The following is a 20,590-nucleotide window of genomic DNA, read 5'->3' on the forward strand; positions in this document are numbered from 1 at the left end:
GCGACTCCTTTCCCTATCACAAAAGATAAAACTAGCCTCCTACCCCCCACCCACTGTACCTTCTTTCCCTTCTCTACTATCCAGATGTACTCTGCTTTGCCAGCGGAGCACAAAAAGGCTCCGTGAGAGCCCTGTCAGAGCAGCCTGGAATTTCTTCATGTTGTACATGTACCAACAGTGGGTAACAGACGAGGCCACTGGAATTACGCCCTTCTGAAGCCGCAGTATTTTCCGCATAAATATGGATTTCCTTCAGTTGCTACATAATTCATCATCTGGTGCCTAATCTTCAATTTTTTACAAAAAATATTTTCCAGCTCAAAGGGATTTGAGGTAACTAGAATTACAGGGACCCCTGCTGCTGTGCAGGGGAAGGCCTAATGCAAACATTGCCTGGTCATCTCTCCTTAGTTTAATATTGTATGTGTGTGCTAAACTGGTACAAATGAGGTGAAAATGTTGCCCCTACAGTTTTTTTTTATTTCCAAATGTTTTTATTAAAATATAGGTATGCATATCAGCAGATACAAACATGGAAAAAAAGATCACAATTATGAATACTATCACAAAAATGTATTGCAGTAGTTCACACCATTTGCATTTTGTTGCTACATAATTTAGTCAACCTTGTTGCATATTTTGGTCCTCTGCTGACACAAAATCCCAGTGACCCTGGTAACTAGTTTTGTTAAAAACTGTTGCTAAATCATAGCAGTGAATTACCAGATGTAGAAAGGTATTCACGAGGCTCTCAGTGGGAACCCTACATGACAGTAATAGTAAGAACAATTTACATTTAAACATTAAAATTAAAACTAATCTTCAACACTGTGTGCTCAGATTAAATACAAATTGCAAAAACTATCTTTATTTTGAAACTATGAGGATTCCTGTGTTAGTTAGTAACTTAAAAACGTCGAACTTTTCGCCTTGATTTGTTTGGAATGATCTAGGCACAATAAAAAATATTTTTGGGAAAGTGTTAAAAAAATAAATGCGTCCTTCGGTCTTCCTCCAGGCGATCTGCGAGTCACGCCCATCTATGCCTGTGGTTTTTACTCTCACGTGTCAGCTATCCGAGGTCTCAATAACAAATTTTGACCACGCCCCGGTGGCTGTTGGAAAGCATTAGCCACATACCTTTCTCAGTCTGTGTTATGGCAGAGCACAATGGGGCAGCGCTGCAGCCGGCCTGCTGTTCCAGGTGAGTTTGAGACATTTTTATGATTGACAGTGGCGTATTTTCGGACCTTCGCGCCCTGTTGCTGTTTATAACGACGTGAGACTGTGTGAAACTAAAAATTGTTTGACCGTGCGTGGTCAGGTTTGAGCACATTACTGAACAGGTGTCTTGTCTTTGCAGCAGGATTCTGACATTTTTTGTTAACTCTCTTGTGTTATCTTGCTTGTCCTGACTTGTGACGCATGCCCGTAGGCTATAGCATCCACGTGACTCTACCATGTGGCTGCACTCCGAGGCAATGAGGTGCGGCTTGATCCCTTGTGCGTTTTCCTCTCGTCCCGCGGGTATTTGGCGATCGTAAAAAAATGTGGCATTTCTCCGGAACTGAAGGACCTCTAAGCAAGCAGGTTTTGATAGTCGCCTTAGGACTTTTATGCATCCTAGAACGACAATTATCAATATCCTCTTGTACGTGTACGACTTAATACAGCTTCAGTGTTTCATTTGCAAGACAATAGGAGCATGGATACAAAGTTTTTCTTAGGATCCCCCAGTGGTGTTGTCAAATACAGGGGTAGCTGCATTCTAATACTGCCTGGTCTAGATTCCAACTCGTGTCTCAGGGGCGGCCTAGGCTCATGGCGGCCCTGGGCAGGGAGCGTAGGTAGGGGGCCCCGGAAGAGGGGGTCCGGGTGGGGCGGAACACGGAGGCCAGTGAAGAGGGGGGGGGGGGTCAGGGTGTTTGTAAGTGGAACAGAGCCGGTGGCCGCCAAATCCTTGCCAGGGGCCGCCACGCAAATATGTATCCATCATCAGAGGATTATTATATTAAGGATATATATTGGCGTGGTGGCCCCTGGGGTTTGGCGGCCCTGTGCAGGTGCACAGCTTGCACATGCCTAAGGCCGCCCCTGCATGTCTCTTCCCACCAGCTTACATTTCCTGTCTCTTTATCTCACTCTTGCAGGTTCTTTTATCCCTGCTTTATCCCTTTGCAGCTGTTCTGCTACCTTTCTCTTCCTCCTTCAGCCTCCCTTTTCTACATTTCTGTCTTTTACTTTGGGTCAAAATCAAATGCTAAGTCCCTGTCCCCAAAACGAGAGGCGGGCCTACCACATGGAACCACCGGCACTAATCATGTGTTGACTATTGCTTGATTATTATTATTATTATTATTATTATTATATTCTTATATAGCGCCAGAATCGACCCCCAAAGGGGTATCTCCGCTCTTGCCTTGGGAACCCGTCCTGGCTTTTCCCGGTGAGATAGCCCCTACAGGGCATCCCCAAGGTGAAAGCTAGGCATCCTGCCGCGGGGGGGCCGTTGTGGAGATTAAGCAAGCTTAATGCCCAGAGTTGCAGAGTGTGAACCCATGATTTGGTCAGGCACCGAAGCGAGAATTATCGAGTCCATGGATATTTGAGCTCAAGACCCTGCCGCGTCGGGAATTGAACCCTGGTCCCGGGTCCGACCTCTGCTTCAGGGTCTGCCTGCTCTAACCAGTGAGCCACACTTCTCAAGCAAGAGGATTGGGTAGGATGTACTAAACGTTTTTGCAGTGACAAACTCTGAATCTGAGTTTATGATAGCAAAGGTGTGGGATTGCGACAGGACACCATGTCACTATTTGGAGCTGTGTGTTGATGGTAACCCTTCCAAACCGTGATTCTGTACCAGATGGGTCAACGATTTGCAACTGGAATTCTGTTCTCAAACCATTGAAAACTTACAGACTCCAAATTTGTCGTGGCAACTTAATCACAAGAGCTGCTTTACAATTACACGACATGTTACTGGCAGTTTTCATTGCTTTAAATCTAACTTCCATTGTCACAGTTCAGATTTTTTGCTTCTGAAATTAGCCAGTCAACTCCTGTCACTCTTGTTATTTTTTCAAAGAAAGATTACAAGCATAGTCAAACCCAATATGTCTGGGCTTTTCCAGTAAATATTTGTTGTAATCATTGTAAATTGTTGGATGTGTGTGGATACGCCAATGTAGTACATATGCATGATGCAGGGATTCTGCTCAGGAACAGAACTATGCTTGGGACCATAGAACATCGGCATGCAGGGACTGAGTCACCATACCACCTCAGTACCTATGAGCCCGAGTCCAACTAGCTATAGTTCCTCACTTGCCCTTCTAACCTTGCCAGAGAAGCAATTGAATTGGCACCGCAGAACACAACAATCTGGACTCTCTTAGGGATCGCGGTAACAGGAAACACACCCTTTCACTCTCTCACATGTACTCGCCCGCAGTAAAATAAACAAAAGACACAAAGGAAGTTTAGAATATTTATTCAAACTATTGTGTCCTAAGATTCAGTATTCGTGCCACAATTTGAAAACAAATGCATATCAAAAATACCGCAATCATGGCTAATGAACCATATACTATAAAAAGCCTGCCATGGTATAAGACAGATTAACCTAAACCCCAGCCCCATTTTCTACTGAAGCTAAATGATTATAACAAAAAAATGAATGTGTCCTCATGTGACGCAACCGGTGCTATGTAAAGCGCTCAGATCAAGTTTGCGCTATATAAAACTCTGTAAAATTAAAAATGTATGCCTGTTGCCTGAACTTTTTGCTGCAGTGTTGCACCCGGGGGTTGGGGGGGGGGGGGGGTGTAGGAACTGCAACACCCAGACTCCTTTGCGGCTAGGTCGCCGCCTACGTTGCTCGCAGTGCCTGGAGGCAGATTAAAAAAGTCTTGAGGGCTCCAGCAGGCTGGGATGACCGTTGCTTGAACTTTTTGCTGCAGTGTTGCACTGGGGGGCAGGAACCGCAAAACCCAGCCTCCTTTGCAGCCAGCTCGCCTCCTACATCGCCCTCAGCTCCAAGAGGTGTTTTAAAAAAGCTTTGAGGGCTCCCGCAGTGCGGGATGCCCGTTGCCTGAACTTTTTGCTGCAGTGTTGCACTGGGGGGCCTGGAACCACGACACCCAGCCTCTTTTGTGGCCAGCTCGCCGCCTACGTTGCCCGCAGCGCCAGGAGGCAGATTAAAAAAGCCTTGAGGCATGTGATGCCCGTTGCCTGTACTTTTTGCTGCAGTGTTGCACCGGGTAGCCAGGAACCGCAACACCCAGCCTCCTTTGCCGCCAGCTTGCCACCTACGTCGCCCGCTGCGCCTGGAGACGGATTCAAAAAGCCTTGATCGTCCCCGCAGCGTGGGATGCCCATTGCCTGAACTTCTTGCTGTAGTGTTGCACCAGGGAGCCAGGAACCGCAACACCCAGCCTCCTTTGCGGCCAGCTTTCCGCCTACATCGCCCACAGCGCCACCATCCTAAAGCCTGCAGCGGACTTCCTTGATATCTACGATGGCTCCACGGCCCAAGGTACAGTGTTTCCTCCTTACATTCATGCAATGAGAGCAGTGGCTGGTCGTGTTTGCCTGGTATAAAGGAAGCTCACGTACTCTGATTACCCCAATCCTGTGTTTGATTTACGTCCTCCTTCCAATTAGGTCCTTTGTGAAATGGGATTTCTGGTTGGCTAAGGTTTGCACCAAAGCCATGCAGAAACCCCCACTCTAGTCAGGATAAGGGAGTTACACTCCTAAAATAACCCCTGCTCACCCCCTTGGTAGCTTTTGCATGAGCAGTCAGGCTTCTCTTAGAGGCAGTGTGTAAAGCATTTGCACTTAACCAACAGCAGTAATACAGTGTAAGCACTATAAACGGACACCACACCTGTTTAGAAAAATAGCCAATATTTTATATACTTAAACAAGACCAAATAAGATAAAAATCCAGAGGCTATCATGGCGTTGTGAACTAACAAATCCAAACAGTTCTGGTTGACCATGGCGTTGCGGGTCAGCTGCGGTGTCGGGGAGACCCGCAGACAGTACCTTTCAGAGATGCAGGTCGTCGATGAACTCTCGTTGTCACACCCGTTGCAGGTCGATCTCCTCTCTGATGGAATCAGGGGCGCTAGCGTAGGCAGGCGTCGGGTGCTGCGGTGCAATGTGCAGCGGTGCTGTGTCCGGTGCCCTCAGGTCGCAGTGCACGTCGTCGGTGAGACCAGGGTCGTGGTGTGAGATGAAGGCGGTTCTCGTCACGGTGTTGGCAGGTCACGGTGCAGTAGCGACGTCACTGTCGCTGAAGCGCTGTTGTCGGCTGACAAGTGGAGTCGATGGCAACGGCGTCGGTAGACTAAGGTTGGTGTGCGGGATAAGGGCGGTGCATCATGTAACTTTACGAGCGGTGCCCTCGAACCACGCTGCAAGCAGCTTCGTTGAATACGGCGTGGAGCGTCGTTGGGGATACCAGGGCATTGTTGTGAAGCAAGGCGGTGCAGAGTGCGTTGCCCACAGGTCACGGTGCGAGCAGCGGCTTGGTGGTGGCATCACCAGGCGTCGTTGGTGAGATTAGGGTTGCGGTGCGGCATTGCGGCGGTGCCCTATGCGGTGCCTTCAGGAAACGGCAGCGGCGTCATAGACGGCGTCAGGCTTGAAATCTTTGCTGTTCCTGATACTTCTAGAACAGGGGCAAGCTCTGCCTCAAGCCCTTGGGGATACTCAGCACAAGTAGAGAAAGTTCATCCAGTACTTTCACTGCCCAAGGCAGAAGCAGCAGCTGCAGGCCAACATAACAAAGCAACAACACAGCAAAGGGCAGTACTCCTCCTGGCTGCTCTTCCAGCTCTTCTTCTTGGCAGGTTTAAGTTTAAGTTTAAGTTTAAAATATTTCTAAAGCGCGACATACACCGAGCGGTTTCTTGGCGCTGAGATAGCAAACTACCAGAGGGGCTAGAGTCAACCACTAGGACGTAGACTGAAACAGGGGGGGAATTTTAAGGCAGAAAGGCCTGGGTAAACAAGAAAGTTTTCAGGGATTTACGGAAGAGGGAATGCTGGGTAAGGGATCTGAGGTGGAAGGGAAGGGAATTCCAAAACACAGGGGCCAGAGCAGCAAATTTAGAACCGCCCTGTTTTTTTTCCCTGAAACGTGGGGCTACTAGTAGATGTTGAGCCGAGGAACAGAGGTCTCTGCTGGGAACGTAAGTTTTGATGGCGAAGGATATAAAGATAGGGGCCAGACCAGACCTGGCCTGAAAGGCCATGCAGCCTAATTTGAACAAGGCGCGTTCCCGAATTGGAAGCCAGTGAAGGGTCTTCAACAGAGGAGAGGTGTGGTGGAATCTAGGGAGACCGAATGCAAGGCGGGCCGCCTGGTTCTGAACCAGTTGTAGCTTGCGCAGGCTGTACTGTGGGATGCCGTTGAACAAGGCATTCCCATAGTCCAGGCGGGATAGGACCAGTGCGGACATGATCAGTTTGAGTGCAGGGAAAGAGAAGAAACGAGAGATGGAGCGGATAGTACGGAGAGTAAGGAAGCAAGAAGATACCACAGAGCCTATCTGGGAGTGCATGGTGAGTTTATCGTTAAGCTTGATACCTAAAGTCTTAACTGAGGAAGCAGGAGTGGGGGGAGAGCCGAAGGAGAGGGGCCAAAATAGAGAGTTCCAGGGACTGGAGCAACCACCCGTTAGTACAAGTTCCGTCTTATCGGAGTTGAGCTTCAGGTGGTTGAAGTTCATCCAGTCCCTGATAAAAGACAGGATAGACTGGAAGTTAGATATAGAGTCAGGGGAAGAAGAAAGATTAAAGATGAGCTGGAGGTCATCGGCGTAGTTATATACCGTGACCTCCAGCTGCTGAAGAGCAAAGATGAGAGGAGAGATGTACAGATGGAATAATAGAGGAGACAGAGAGGAACCCTGAGGCACCCCGCACTGGACCTTACAGGGGGTAGCTGAAAACTCCCCAAGACGAACCGCCTGGGTCCGGTCCCTCAGGAAGGATGAAAGCCAAATGAGGGCCGATCCTCCGATACCCGCCGCCCTGACACGGGAGACTAAGATGGAATGATCCACCGTGTCAAAAGCGGCGGACAAATCAAGGAGGACCAGCGCCTGGGGTTGACCATTATCCATGCCCTCCCTGAGGGTATCCAGCACAGACACCACCACTGACTCTGTCGAATGCCTTGGCCGAAACCCCGCCTGGCAGGGGGCCAGCACCCCATTCTCCTCGACAAAGGAGCTGAGCACAGAGGTGACGTGTCGCTCAAGCACCTTACCCAAAAAGGGTAGCAAGGAGATGGGGCGGTAGTTAGCTAAGGCAGAGGGATCGGCTCCTGTTTTTGTCAAAATGGGAACAATGGTGGCGGATTTCAGTGACGGGGTCACGACACCCTGGGCCAAGGAGTTATTAAGAAACATAGGAGGGGGCAGGGTGCACGCTGAATAAATCTGCTGTAGGATGTGTGCAGGGCAGATATCAGCTGGGGAGCCAGATTTGATTTTAGGGAGAAGAGAAAGGAAAATTTCCTCAGAAAGAGGGGGGAGAGAGATGAGAGAAGCTTGGGCAGGGGTAACTGGGGGTCAACAAAGACGGGGGACGGGGGGGATATTGGTTTTGATGGTCGCAATTTTTTCCACAAAGTAGGAGTTCAAAGAGTCACAGAGATTTTGAGAGGGGAGAGGCTTCAATGAGGTCCTGTCGGAGAAGGCCAGGTCGTGAGTGATGGAAAAGATCTCCTCAGGTTGGTTCTCTGCTGCTAAAATTTTGACTGAGAAATAAGCCTTCTTGTTCTCTAGAATGCTTTTTTTTATAAGTCCCTAGAAGGAGGACGTAAAGGGACTTAGAGATGGGACAGTAGTCCTGTCTCCATCTGCGTTCTGCCTGTCGGACCGTTAGTTTCTGCTCTTTTAATTCTTTACTGAACCACCGGTTAGCGTCTTTAGGGCGCCTAATTGAGGTACGCCGAAGGGGAGCCATACTGTCACTTCCATCCGTAAGCCAGGAATCGATGGCCTTAGCTTGGGCAGCAGACGCCAAGCCCGACAGGGAAGGAGAAGAGGCCAGGAGTGAGGAGGTTAGGTCCGACAGGTTAACTTTGCCCCAGTTGCGAGCCCACGAGTTTTTGGCGTGGACGGGCATCTTGGTCAGACAGAGGCGAAGAGAGAAGGAGATTAGAAAATGATCTGACCAAGTGCAAGGGGAAACGGTGAGTGAGGAAAGGAGACAGTTGAGAGACCAAACTTGGTCTAAGATGTGACCGTGAATATGAGTGGGAATGTGAACCAGGGAGGAGAAATTGAGTGACAATAGAGTTTCAGAAAATTCCTTGGAAGAAGAGCATTCCTTGGGGTCGGAGGGCCAATAGTTAAAGTCCCCGAGGACCAGCACCGAAGCATAATTAACGGCCAGTGTGCCAAGTAGATCTTGAAAGGCGGGGAGAAAGGACGGGATGGGTTGAGGTGGATGATATACCAGCACACAGGCTAGGTGAGGGGAGAAAGAGGTAGAACGGACCACTAAGTGGTCAATTCCTCCCATAGGGGGTGAGGGGTGAATCTGGAACTGAAAATCCGTACGGGTGATAAGGGCAACGCCTCCACCATTTTCCCTACTGGGCGGTCGGCGCGGATAGAATAACATGTCGAAGGGAGGGCAGCCAGTAGAGACGGGAGGGAAGACTCACAAAACCACGTCTCGGTTAGGAATAAAAGATCGGGTTTATCCGTATCTAAGAGTATGAATAGTTCCTGATGGTGTCTAATGGCTGACCTAGTGTTTAATAAAATAATAGATAATGGGGGAGAGAGAGTGTCAGGAGCGGGCGTTGACGGAAGTGCTAACGGAGAAACAGAAGGAAGGGGGCAGCCCTGTGGGCAGGCTTGGCAGGGAGAGAAACAGCCCATGTTGGTAATCCGGTGAGTAGTGCGGGGGTCGAGGGGCCAATGACCTGGTAAGTGGATGAGATCAGCTGAGGAGTAGCGAATGAAGTGGCCAGGGGAAGTAGCCCCTAGCCCCTGCTGGCCACGGACGGGCGCAGACGGGCTTAACTCAGCCACAACTCCGGCGCGCCTTCGTCGCGCCCGCTGCGCTCGTCCGCTGCGCTGCCGCATATGGTCTATTTAAATAGGGCGTAGCATGGGGGGAGTGGCTAAGATTTAGATTCGGCTGGGCAGCCCAAGCCAAGATGGCGCCCGCGTCCGCGGGAGCCCGCCACACAACGCTCGGCCCACGGCGATCCTCTGAGCCCCTAGAAGCAATCAAGTTAAGCAACCTGTCAACTTTGAATCACAGGTAGGTTAGAGAAAACACAATAAATTGTAAGATAAAAATTGCGGCTGCTCGCAATCAGCAGCACAATAAAGTTAAAATGGGGAAACTGTGTCAGCAGCTCATCGGCAGTCACGGGTGAGACCCTCTGCCACCGGGTCGTTCGCGATCACCCGCCGAGAGCCGGAATTGCTCCTAAATAGGGAGTAGCGTGGGGGGAGTGGCTAAGATGTAGATTCGGCTGGGCAGCCCAAGCCAAGATGGGGCCCGCGTCCGCGGGAGCCCGCCACACAACGCTCGGCCCACGGCGATCCTCTGAGCCCCTAGAAGCAATCAAGTTAAGCAACCTGTCAACTTTGAATCACAGGTAGGTTAGAGAAAACACAATAAATTGTAAGATAAAAATTGCGGCTGCTCGCAATCAGCAGCACAATAAAGTTAAAATGGGGAAACTGTGTCAGCAGCTCATCGGCAGTCACGGGTGAGACCCTCTGCCACCGGGTCGTTCGCTATCCGAGGTTCCTTGATTCCAGTGAGTTCTCTTAAGTCTTTCTATCCTTGAGACTTCCAACAGGAGGCAAGCTCTATTTCAAGCCCGTGGAGAAAATTCTAACAGCAGTATGATGAAAGCACAGTCCAGTCCTTTCCCTGCTCAAGGCAGAAGCAACCACTGCAAGCCAACCCCTTGACACGCAGCATAGGGGCAATACTCCTCCTCCAGCTTTCCCGGTCCTTCTTCCTAGCAGGTTCCTTAGTTCAGAAGTAATCTAACTCTCTGTGGTCTGGGCCCCAATATTTATACCACAAAATCCTTTGTCCTCTGAAGGCAGTGGGGCCTGCACCTAGTTCAAACCAGTTTTGGGTGCATTCTACCTGTGTGCACCTTCTTTCTTTGTCAGTGTCGGCCAGGCTCATCATTTGTACCACAGGAGGTGGAGCCAGCATTTTGGAGAAAAGGCACAGCCCTATTCAGGTCCCAGGTACAACTCCTCCTACCCATCTACATGTAGCTGTGTCTATTCAGTTCTGTGCTGACTCACCCTGTCTCCTGGAATCCACCAGCCCCTGTCACTATAACTCAGACAGGGAATACACAACCTAGCAGAGGCAGGCTTGGATGGTTAGACAAGAAAAGACCTACTTTCTAAAAGTGGTATTCTCAAAAACAGAATGTTAAAACCAACTTCACTAAAATATGGATTTTATCATCCTGAGTTTAGGCATACTAATGTCGAATTTCTCACATGTTCCCTGAGTCAGTTAAGATTATAGGATGTAATAATCAAACTGCCAATTCTGGCCTATGGGGAACAGGTAGCCTTGCAATAGTGAAAAACGAAGTACGCTGTAATTCACTATCAGGACATGCCACACACACCAGGGTATGTCCTACCGTTTACATACAATGCACTCTGCCCATGGGGGTACCTTTAGCACTGATTAGCAGTGGTAAAGTGCCCAGAGTCCTAAAACCACCACACACAGGTCAGGAACAAATAGAAGGAAAAAGCAAAATGTTTGGGGATAACCCTGCAAAAAGGGCCATTTACAACAGGTCCTCACAATAGGTAAGAGAAAGGGCGCTCCAAGCGTCTCCAGCATGTTACCACCCCCGCACGCGCTTGACAATAGACAATTATTTAACTCGAGCTGTGGATATGGTTTCAAACGAGATCCAGCTGGTAGAATGTCGCCTTTCCCTTACAACTGGAGAGTTCACTCCTCCACATACTGATCAAAGTTGTAGTGATTCATTACCATCTCAGAGCACCTTAGGGGTAAGAAGCCCTCCAGAGATACTAAGGACCTTGACTTGCTCTGTGACGAAGGTCCATAGTGTAGGTGCAGGTCCAGCCTGCGTGGGGGTTGGGCCTGGAAGAGAGCTTGTATCTGGCTCAACAAGCACAGACGGCGGCAACCAGTTTTGCGTTTTCGAAGGGGAGAGTGGCGCAAGAACCAAGCGGAGGACGAAAATTGCCAAATCAACTAAGCAGAGAAATCCTGCTAAAACCAGCAAAATTCCTTCGCATAATAAGGCTGAAAATTGTGGTCCATCTGGGGAACTGGTTGAGGTTAATGAGAATACCTGGTGTGATTTGAAGAAATGCCTAGGGGATCTTCCGGATGCCCCATTCTTGATCGATTTGCAAAAATGTTATCCAACCTGGCGAGGTCGCCAGATATCAATACTTCTATTTCCACTTGTACCTAGTACTTAGCCTTGACTTTACCTCCACTATCCCTGATCAAAGCAAGGGTGCTTTTCATCCATTTGAAATCTTACCAATATCCCAAACTGTCATTCAACAGACAGTCCGTGCCCTAAACCTGGCCATTCTTCCTGTGACAGACTTTCCCCCAGCATCTGCGCCATATGTTGTTCTATTGACAAACGTGCCCAGGCCTACAGAAACCAATATGGAAACTACCAGAGGCCTAATGAATAAATCCATCCATTGGCTGAAAAACAACCTTACTGGTAACTGGAACACATCAAAAGACATGTTGATGCCTAGGCAGGTGAGAGACGTTGGGGGCAGGGGCCTTGAAAAAAATGGAGATGTCATTGTGGTAAATTTCTGTTCACCCCGGGTAGTTCAGGAAATACTGTATAAAGCAAGTATGGGTATGGTCAAAACTAGCTCCTTCAAGATAGTCCCTCTTGGCTTCTTTTATCAGCATTTGGTGAGTCACTCATGTACTCCTGGTAGTTTTGTCCCCAGTGGCTCTGTGCTGCCTGGACCGCCCCTTCAGAGTCACCCCACCTGTCCAATAGATTTGCCCCATTGTTTGATTTGGAAGAAATTGATTGACAGTTTAGGGAGGTGTCTGTCTGTTCTGACCTCCAGGAGGCGGACAGGTCATTTGTCAATCTAGTACTTGTTACCCAAATACTACCCTCATCCCAATATAAACCTTCGCCCTTGGTGGTGACAGTTTTTGAGGAGGAGGGCAGGGTTTCTTGTAATCCCAGTCCTGTTGTACTAGTAAACAATACTCTACTGCATGACCATTTGTGTGTAGGACCACGTACTGGGAATTGTATGGAGGTTCTTGCTTATTTAACCTCTGTTCCTCAACTGCCCCCTGGTTACTTATAGAACCCTCTCCCTTTAGAGGCAAGTGTGAGCTTAGGCAACAACGAAGGCCAAATAGACAATGTATGCCTGAAAATCCTAAACTGGAATATAGTGTGTGTAGCATCAAAGATTGCATTGGAGGAATGGCGATCCTTCATTATGACCTATGATATAGTTTTCATGCAAGAAACCTGGGAGTGCAAGGATATTGTATTCGATGGGTTCACGTGTTTTAGCTTGCCTGCCATTCCATCGATAGCGGGTAGAGCTAAAGGGGGATTGTGGGCCTGGTTTAAAGTGGAAATTGCTGGCCTGATTGTTCAGTTACTTCAAGAACAGGGGGAGGCGCAGGCTTTTTCTCTTTCTTGGAATGATACTTTTAAGTTGTATTTGGTACATTTCTATAATAATAATTTTTCATCCAGAGGTGATTTCTAAGACCTTTTTGTGCTGATTGACATGCTTGCGGAAAGAGAGGCTTGAGCGGATTGCCCCTTTAAGTTGTTGGTGGCAGGGGATTATAACACAAAATTGGGGCTTCCTACGCCCCTTTCTCCGACCACCTTCGATCCAATCTCCCATGAGCTGGACCATAAAGTGATGGATGTTACGGGACGGGTTCTGTTTACTCATTTGCTAGAACGGGGTATGGTCAATAAGGCGCCCACATCGACTGACCAACATATTGCCACCTTTATAGGACGAAGTGCAGGAAGCACCATCGACTATATATTTGTCACTTAGAGCATGTTTTCCCTTATTAAGTACTGTGGTGTTCTTATCCAGCCATATAGCGATCACAATCCTATCTCTGCAAAGATAGCATTATCACATAGGGGACAGAAGCATAAGCCTCTATCTATCCAGGCATGTGCCAGCACTGACACATATGGTTAGATTGGCTTCCCTACCAGGGATTGGTTTCCTCTGAGTGTTGCTGTGCTTTGTAATGGCCCAGAACATCTAGGGAGCAAGCTAGTCCATGCCTTCTAAAGAGTGAATATGAGGGAGGGATGATGTTCCCAAAGAACGTGGAGCTATCTTCACTTTCGCTCTGTGGATCCTCAAGTTCATGTCTTTCTGAAGTCTTGCAGCACGGTGTCCTTCTGCACCAATGTTGTAATCTGTGCAAGAAATAGTCTTGGTTTTCATCAGGATTTCCTTTCTTGTTCTGCCGCTGAAGCGATAAATTAATACTCATACAAATGTAGGGAAAAGCTTGAATTTTAGACAGGGCAGATCAGGGACATCTTAAGGATTTTGCAGTCCCTGTGCGAAACGCATTTTGTGGGACCCTGTTCCGAAAAGATTTGAATTTATGATCCACTTTCAGCTCCTTCATGCCTGCTCAGCCAAGTCACTGACTGTACACAGGCATACTCGACACATTCTAAATGGGTTTTCATCTAATATATCGGGATAGTGACGTGTGTTTTCAATATTGTAATACAGAAGCTGATAATATTTTTGTAAATAATCTCGGTAACCCTCTTCTGTTTCGAATATGTGAGGTCTTGTTCGATCTAAAAAAACCTTTATGGACGTTACATGATGTGGATGATCAAAGCCGCACAGGGCCAAGGACTGTGTGATTAGTCCATGTGGTAAAAGGTTTGTGGTAAGACACACATGTGCAGGAAAAGTTGACAAATGCCAGTGTGGTTAAGTTTCCAGTGGAAGAATTGAATTCCCTCTGTGAGGTAAAGAGCCTGATGTGAAGCAAATGTCTGTGTGGTAAAGTAAGTCACTGGTAAGCATGGGCGGAAAATCCGTTTCGCTCGCGGATTTTGCGGATTTTCGGTAAATTCGCAATCCGCGAGATTCGCGAATCTCCCGCAAAATCCGCAAATCCGCGAGCAGCGGATTTCATGGCTTGCTCGCACTGTTCGCGTGAGTTCGCGGCTTCCCAGTACAACTTCACGCCCGCGAATAAGCGCAAAAATGCAGAAATACGATCTTAGCAAAACTGAAACTACTTACCAGGTTCAAAAGTTCAGGCTCATCATTAGTAGCCATTTCCTGTAGTGCTTCCTGAGGGGCCCCTCCAGAGTTCAGTTGCCAGTTGCAAATATTATGTGACCCTGCTCTGAACCTCAGAATAGTTACACATATGCCACAAAGGTCCTGAATTACAGCTAAGGGAGACAAGCAGGAGCCAGGCTGGAGGTTCAAATCCATTAATCAGCCCCTAATTCATTATTGTCAGTTGGGGCAGGGCAGGTGTTGTAACTAATTTTGCAACAATGAAAGCACTTAGCAAGTGCAAAAGATCACTAATCAGGAAGCACTAAGGAAGCAGGTGCCAGCTAAAAAAATATTCTGTGACACATTAATCAGCCCCAAATTAATTCAGGTCACTTGAGGCAGGGAAGGTGTGCTTGCGTTGCCACAATAATGTACACTGACTGGACAACCAGAGGGTGCTGTGATGAAACAGAGGGTGGCATGGGTGGGCCAGAGGGTGGCATGAGTAGTCAGAGAGTGGCAGTGGTGACAGAGAGTGGCAGTGATGAAGAAGAGTGTCCCAAACAGGCTGGACACGTAGAAACAACAAGTTCGCGAAACTTGCGACCCGACAGGTAAGTTCGCGTTTTGCGAAATTGTACAAAACCCTCGCGAACTGGCAGTAACCCGCGCAAACACAAAAAAAAAATCCGCAAATTCGCGAGAATTCGCGGATTTTGCGGATTGCGAGTTCGCAAATCCGCAAAATTCGCGAACGCGAGATTCGCAAAATTCGCCCATGCTTAGTCACTGGGTTAAGATGATCCTGTGCCGCAAATGTGTGTTAAACAGACGAGTAAAGTGTATGAAAAATGTCTCATGTGATGCATGGTACATTCCTTTTGATAAATGTTCGTGTGGATAAAAGGTCATCCTTGTACTGCACGATCTCACTTGGTAAAAGTGTGTTTTGAGTGTTATGAAATGTTATTTACTGTCCATAAGACAGCCTGGCGACGAAGCACAACATGTGTCTCGAGGCACTGCAACTCACTGTATCCGTGCGAAAGCATTACATCTTACATTTTAGCAGTGCCAGTTGAGGATGTGTATGGTGCCATTGAAGGAAGGGGTGGAGCTATGAAGGTAATGGGTGGAGTCTGGTAAAATGGATGTGCCCTCCAGAAAAAAAATGAGCACCTGGACTTCATATTTTACAAGTTAAGCACTGGATACTTTGCAATTTCTTGGAGCATCAAATGGTGTGATTTTGGGGTACATTTGCAGGCATGCCACTCTCAGGTAGATCAATCTGTTTTGAACTTTAAACATTTGCAAATAACGTTCTGTCTGTGAAAGGATTAACTTTATATTTTTTCGGAATGTCTTTTTTCCTGTTCCCAGACTAATGAGCAGCAGCCCTTCTTTCTTTAAATCCCTCACAGGTATGTTTTGCCCTCGACATTACCCAAAACTCCAGCCCAAACTGTTAAGAATACTGAGACTGGTGGTAACACTAGCTGAGGATAAAGTAACCCTGCCTACTTCTTTAGCAGCATCAGATTCTAATTAACTACTTAAATGATATTTCAATAAGTGCAGTTACTTTTTCTGGCTTTTACTATCTTTTGTACATGAGGGCATACCTTGTGTAACATGTTCATGCAGGAAACCCTCCAAGCATAATTCTTTACTATAGTGAGTGTGGAACAAATTTACATAATTTTGCCCACCTCTAATACAAACCTCTTATCGGCACAGTAAACATGGTAAAAAAAGTAACTTCTAAGTAATGCACTTTAATTTATTTTTCTGGCATTGTACATATGTATGTGCAGGGGGAGCTCTTCTTGCCTTATGCCACTAACTCAGACTAGAAGGAGCTTTCTGTCAGCTGGCCTCCTCCCCGCCGGAAAACCATGCTGGTTTGGACTTCTATTATGAAGTTTGGCAGCTAGTGCGAAGAGTCCCCAACAAAAACATGCAGGTTCAAGACATACCGGCTTAGTCTCCATCAATTTGTGGCTATTATACCTCGTTATTTATTTATTGACTTACCACTGTTGCATACTGGACCATATTGAATAACGTTTGGATCTTTATATGGACCACTCACTCAACATACAAATCGGATCGTGGCTAGATTTCGGCTCCTGCTCAGAACAATCTACCCACAAGGCGACAACCGATCTACCTATTTTTCAGTCGCCTTAGTCTGATTAATGCCCTGAAGAAGTCCTATGTTATAGGACAAAAAGCGTTGGCTGTGGCTTGTTTTGAAAGAAAAAATTAAGAAGAAAACATTTCTCATTCTTCATTGAGCTATGATTACCTATATGGACATGCTCATTATGTAGTGGTGCAGCTCTGATTGAGGGGGATATTTACAAGGACTCAACTCCAATTTATAACCCCACCTTAATGCAACAAATGTGGAGATAGAATTGACACCCCATTCATAAGCTGGTGCAAACTGCAGACATCACCTGTATTCTCGCGATAACTGCCCCAAAATGAATCTCCATGGTGGACACCATCAACTAACCCTAATGAGATGCAGAGTAGGCGTTTCCGTGCAAAAACACACAAAAAAATCACAACACCACTTCCACAACAAACTGCCAGATCTGCGAAGCCAAACATGCGATAAGCCGTGGTAGCAGCAGGGAATTAACACCTACCTACTGCTGGTGTTAAGCAGGATGACTCCCTGCAGCATGAAAGGGAGCCCAGGCAAGAGTCACACCTGAAGACCACAGATGCCATGGTGACAATGATAATGCAATGCGGATACCTATTAGGGCCACAATACCCCCCCGCCCCCGCAACCACCCCAGGCTCCCCCCACAGCCCTCCCCCCGGACATACACATACCATGCACGCCACAAGAGCCACAACAAAGGCATGATGATGCACAGTGCCAAATAAACACATACATGTGTGGCCATAAGAACGACAAACAGTCACACAGAAGTGAAGTAACAACCAAAAACTTTATTGAAACACAACACAAAACAGCAATGCAGAAGACTCCTGTCTGGTCCGCCAGGGCCAATCTCGACGACACAGCCTGGAAGAGAAAGCACAAAATCAGGACGTGTGTCATACGCACATTTAAGGAGCGAGACACAAAGAAACAGAGAAGGAAAGTGAGCCAGAGAGAGAAAGAGAAGGAAGTAAAGGAAGGGAGAGAGAGAAGAGAGAGAGGGAAGGGAGATAGATGGTGAGAGAGAGAGAGGAGGAAGGGAGAGAGAGAGAGAGAGAGAGAGAGAGAGAGAGAGAAGGAAGGGAAGGGAGAGAGAGAGAGAGGGAAGAGAGCGCTAGAAAGAGAGAGTGAAGGGAGATAGAGAGGGAAGGGAGAGAGAGGGAAGGGAGAGAGAGAGGGAGGGATGGGAGAGAATGTGAGAGAGAGGGGGAAGGGAGAGAAAGAGAAACCACCCCCCTGCACACACAGGCCCCACTGTGACCTGCTGCCACCGGTGTGTCCATCCGTAGGCAAACCGCGTGCCTGTGCAAGCTCCAGGCCCCTGTCCGCCGCCATGGCATGGTCCACATCATGCGGGTCTGCCCCGTGCCCCAGCAAGTCCCACACATGATGCTGAGTCCTGAGTCCTCAATGACGGAGACCACATCAGTTTTCACGTCGTCATCGCAGACTGCACACCCACTCAGCTAGTCCAGTGCCACTATCTCTGTGCAACCCGAGTCAGCCCCACGTGGTGGTAGGCCCGTGTCGGCCGCAAGGCCTCTGGTGCCACTAACCCTGTGCAACCCCAGTCAGTGCCACGTGGTGATAGGCCCATGTCTGTCGCAAGGGCTCGGGTCCTACTAACCCTGTGCGTAGCACATCATGGGCCGTTTATGATTAAGCACCGTGGAGCATCAGTCATCTAGTCACCACCGTCAGGGGAATGTGACGTTGTCGGCCCCTTATATTACCAGGGTGACATGGCCTGTGTTGCCTGTGCCGGATGGGTGTGGTGTATGTGTTTAGACCTGCCCTCAAGGAGTGGCCTTGACATGCTGACAATTAGGTTAAATACATAGGTGGTTCTGTTAGGTCAGACAAACCACTTTGAAAATGCTAATAAATGCAAATTAAATGTTTAGAAAATCTCTGAAACACATATGCAATGAGAAAATGAATACTCAAGCAATCTAATGATAAACTTCATAGAGCCCTCCTCCCAGAAGCAGAGCGAGAGGACGCAGCGACTCCTAAGGGTTTGACCGCATATCCAACCTAACCTTCATCGGATCTGACCATGTGGCACCTGATCAGGCAGAGACCCTTCCTCCTGATTACCATACTGTCCACCCCCTCACATCTGTCTTGAAAAAGACCCGACGCGACCACCAACTGGGGCGCATAAGGGTCGAAACGTCGACGCTCACCTATGGTCCAGAAACTCCAGGATCCATTAAATGAATACTAGGTTTCCTTGGATGTGAAATAGATTCTGGTCAACTTAACCCTTGTATATAATTGTATATATGTATTATTCGATTTCATTGTACATTGCTTCATGCACCAAGCACTTGTCACATAATTTTCAAATGTGTTTGATGGTCTTTCTTAGGAATCCAATGTCATCATTGAATGAATTAATCCAGATGTAACATGATTGATTTCGAATATAAATTTGTTCCAAATCACCCCTTGGCTATATGAAGTTTATAATTAGATTGCTTGAGTATTCATTTTCTCATTGCATATGTGTTTCAGAGAGTTTCTAAATGTTTAATTTGCATTTATTAGCATTTTCAAAGTGATTTGTCTAACCCAACAGAACCAACTTTGTATTTAACCACATTCACCCAGGTTCTGAGGGACACAGGGTTACCCCATTTTCTTTAAACCATGCTGAAAATTAGACCAGTGACCTGCATACCACCAGCGAGTATGCCTGCGACAGGTAACTATGTGGGCCCCCCTCAGGGCGTCAGTGGAGTGGTCTGGTTGGCGTACGCTGGACCAGCGCAGGGCTTGCAACAATGACTCAGGGCTTTGGCGTGGTTCAGTCCATATACGGACAAGAAAGTGACTAATGTGTGTATCCCAGTTGTAGTGTCCACGGCACCCGGGACACAATAGGCAATGTAGCACACGATGACAGGCATCACACTAGATGAGCATCACTGACGTAATGGAAATCACTGTCCCCACTTCGATCCACACATTCATGCAGGAATGATGAAAGACATGACACAGCAGTGCGTTACTGGATGTGTATTGCACATCCAGTGGAGTGTTGCAGCTGGAGCGGTACAGGGCCATGCCAAGCACACTACACAATATGGGCCCGTGGAGTGCCAGCCAGAGTCCATCCTGGGATGACAGGTGTTGCGGAAGAGGAAGGGAACAGTCCGCATTCTGGTTGCCGTGTCATTGGTCATCAAACAGTATATGGCAGTCCATGTCATGGTCCAAGGTGAGTGCAGCGGAGTGTATCGGGGGTCAGTGGGAGGTCATGAGGCCATGTGCAATACCAAGCAGAAATAGGCCCGGTGGCGGAGAGGAATGCTAATGCCTCCTTCTGACAACAATCCCATCTACATCCTCGTATGTGTGCTCTACCTCACCTGTGGGTGTGGCATTACTGGCTGCGGCACTGTGTGCCACTGGCACTTCAGGGGCCGGAGTTGGATTGTGGGCTGCACTGTGTGGCAGTGGCACATAAGGTGCTGGAGTGGATACGCCTGCCGCACTATGAGGCACTGACACATCAGGCGGTGGAGATGTGGATGGTATGGGGCAGCAGCATTCATCAGCGCCACGCCTTGTGGCAGCAATGCCATGATGAGGATCTGCAGGGCATGGTAGATTCCAGCTACATTTATCTGATGTGCAGTGGTGGCTGCCATCCTTTCCGCCTCCATCTGCACCATGTCCTCCATGAGCCTCTGCATGTGTGCCAGCTCACGGCTGGAATCCATGGAGACAGTCTGAGTGGACAGGTGTTCTTCCCTCCACGTCATGACTCCAGCAATGTCAGTCAGGGCTCCTTGGAGAGCATGGGGCGGGCCGTGGGTGTACGTTAGGGACTGGAGCTGGTCCCTGATGGGACCTAGACACCCATGGATGACGTCCATTTTGGTAGCCAAGAGGCTGAACCCCACCCGCACCTGCTCAGCCATCTCCCTCTGGCCCTCCAGCACACCATTTTGGAAGGGCATGGTTTGTTCCTGGGGGTCTTGGGAGAGTGCCGGTGCTGTGGGTACCTCCTGCTGGGTGATTTGGGTAGTGGCCGCCATAAGTGTGGCAGGGTATGCTCAGACGTGAGTCCCTTGCT

At 48.2% G+C, this 20,590-nt stretch overlaps 1 protein-coding gene across 1 annotated transcript in view; it reads left to right on the forward strand.

Moving 5' to 3' along the window:
- The first annotated feature begins 1,156 nt into the window (after positions 1-1,156).
- Positions 1,157-20,590, forward strand: part of LOC147705981 (protein-glutamine gamma-glutamyltransferase E-like) — a 263,890-nt gene continuing 244,456 nt past the window's right edge. Inside the window, exon 1 of the mRNA XM_086932440.1 lies at positions 1,157-1,204. Coding sequence (XP_086788566.1) covers positions 1,171-1,204 — 34 coding nt within the window. The 5' untranslated portion in view covers positions 1,157-1,170. The remainder of the gene's footprint in view (positions 1,205-20,590) is intronic.

This window comes from Lissotriton vulgaris, chromosome 7 (assembly GCF_964263255.1).
Source record: "Lissotriton vulgaris chromosome 7, aLisVul1.2, whole genome shotgun sequence".
Lineage (NCBI taxonomy): Eukaryota > Metazoa > Chordata > Amphibia > Caudata > Salamandridae > Lissotriton > Lissotriton vulgaris.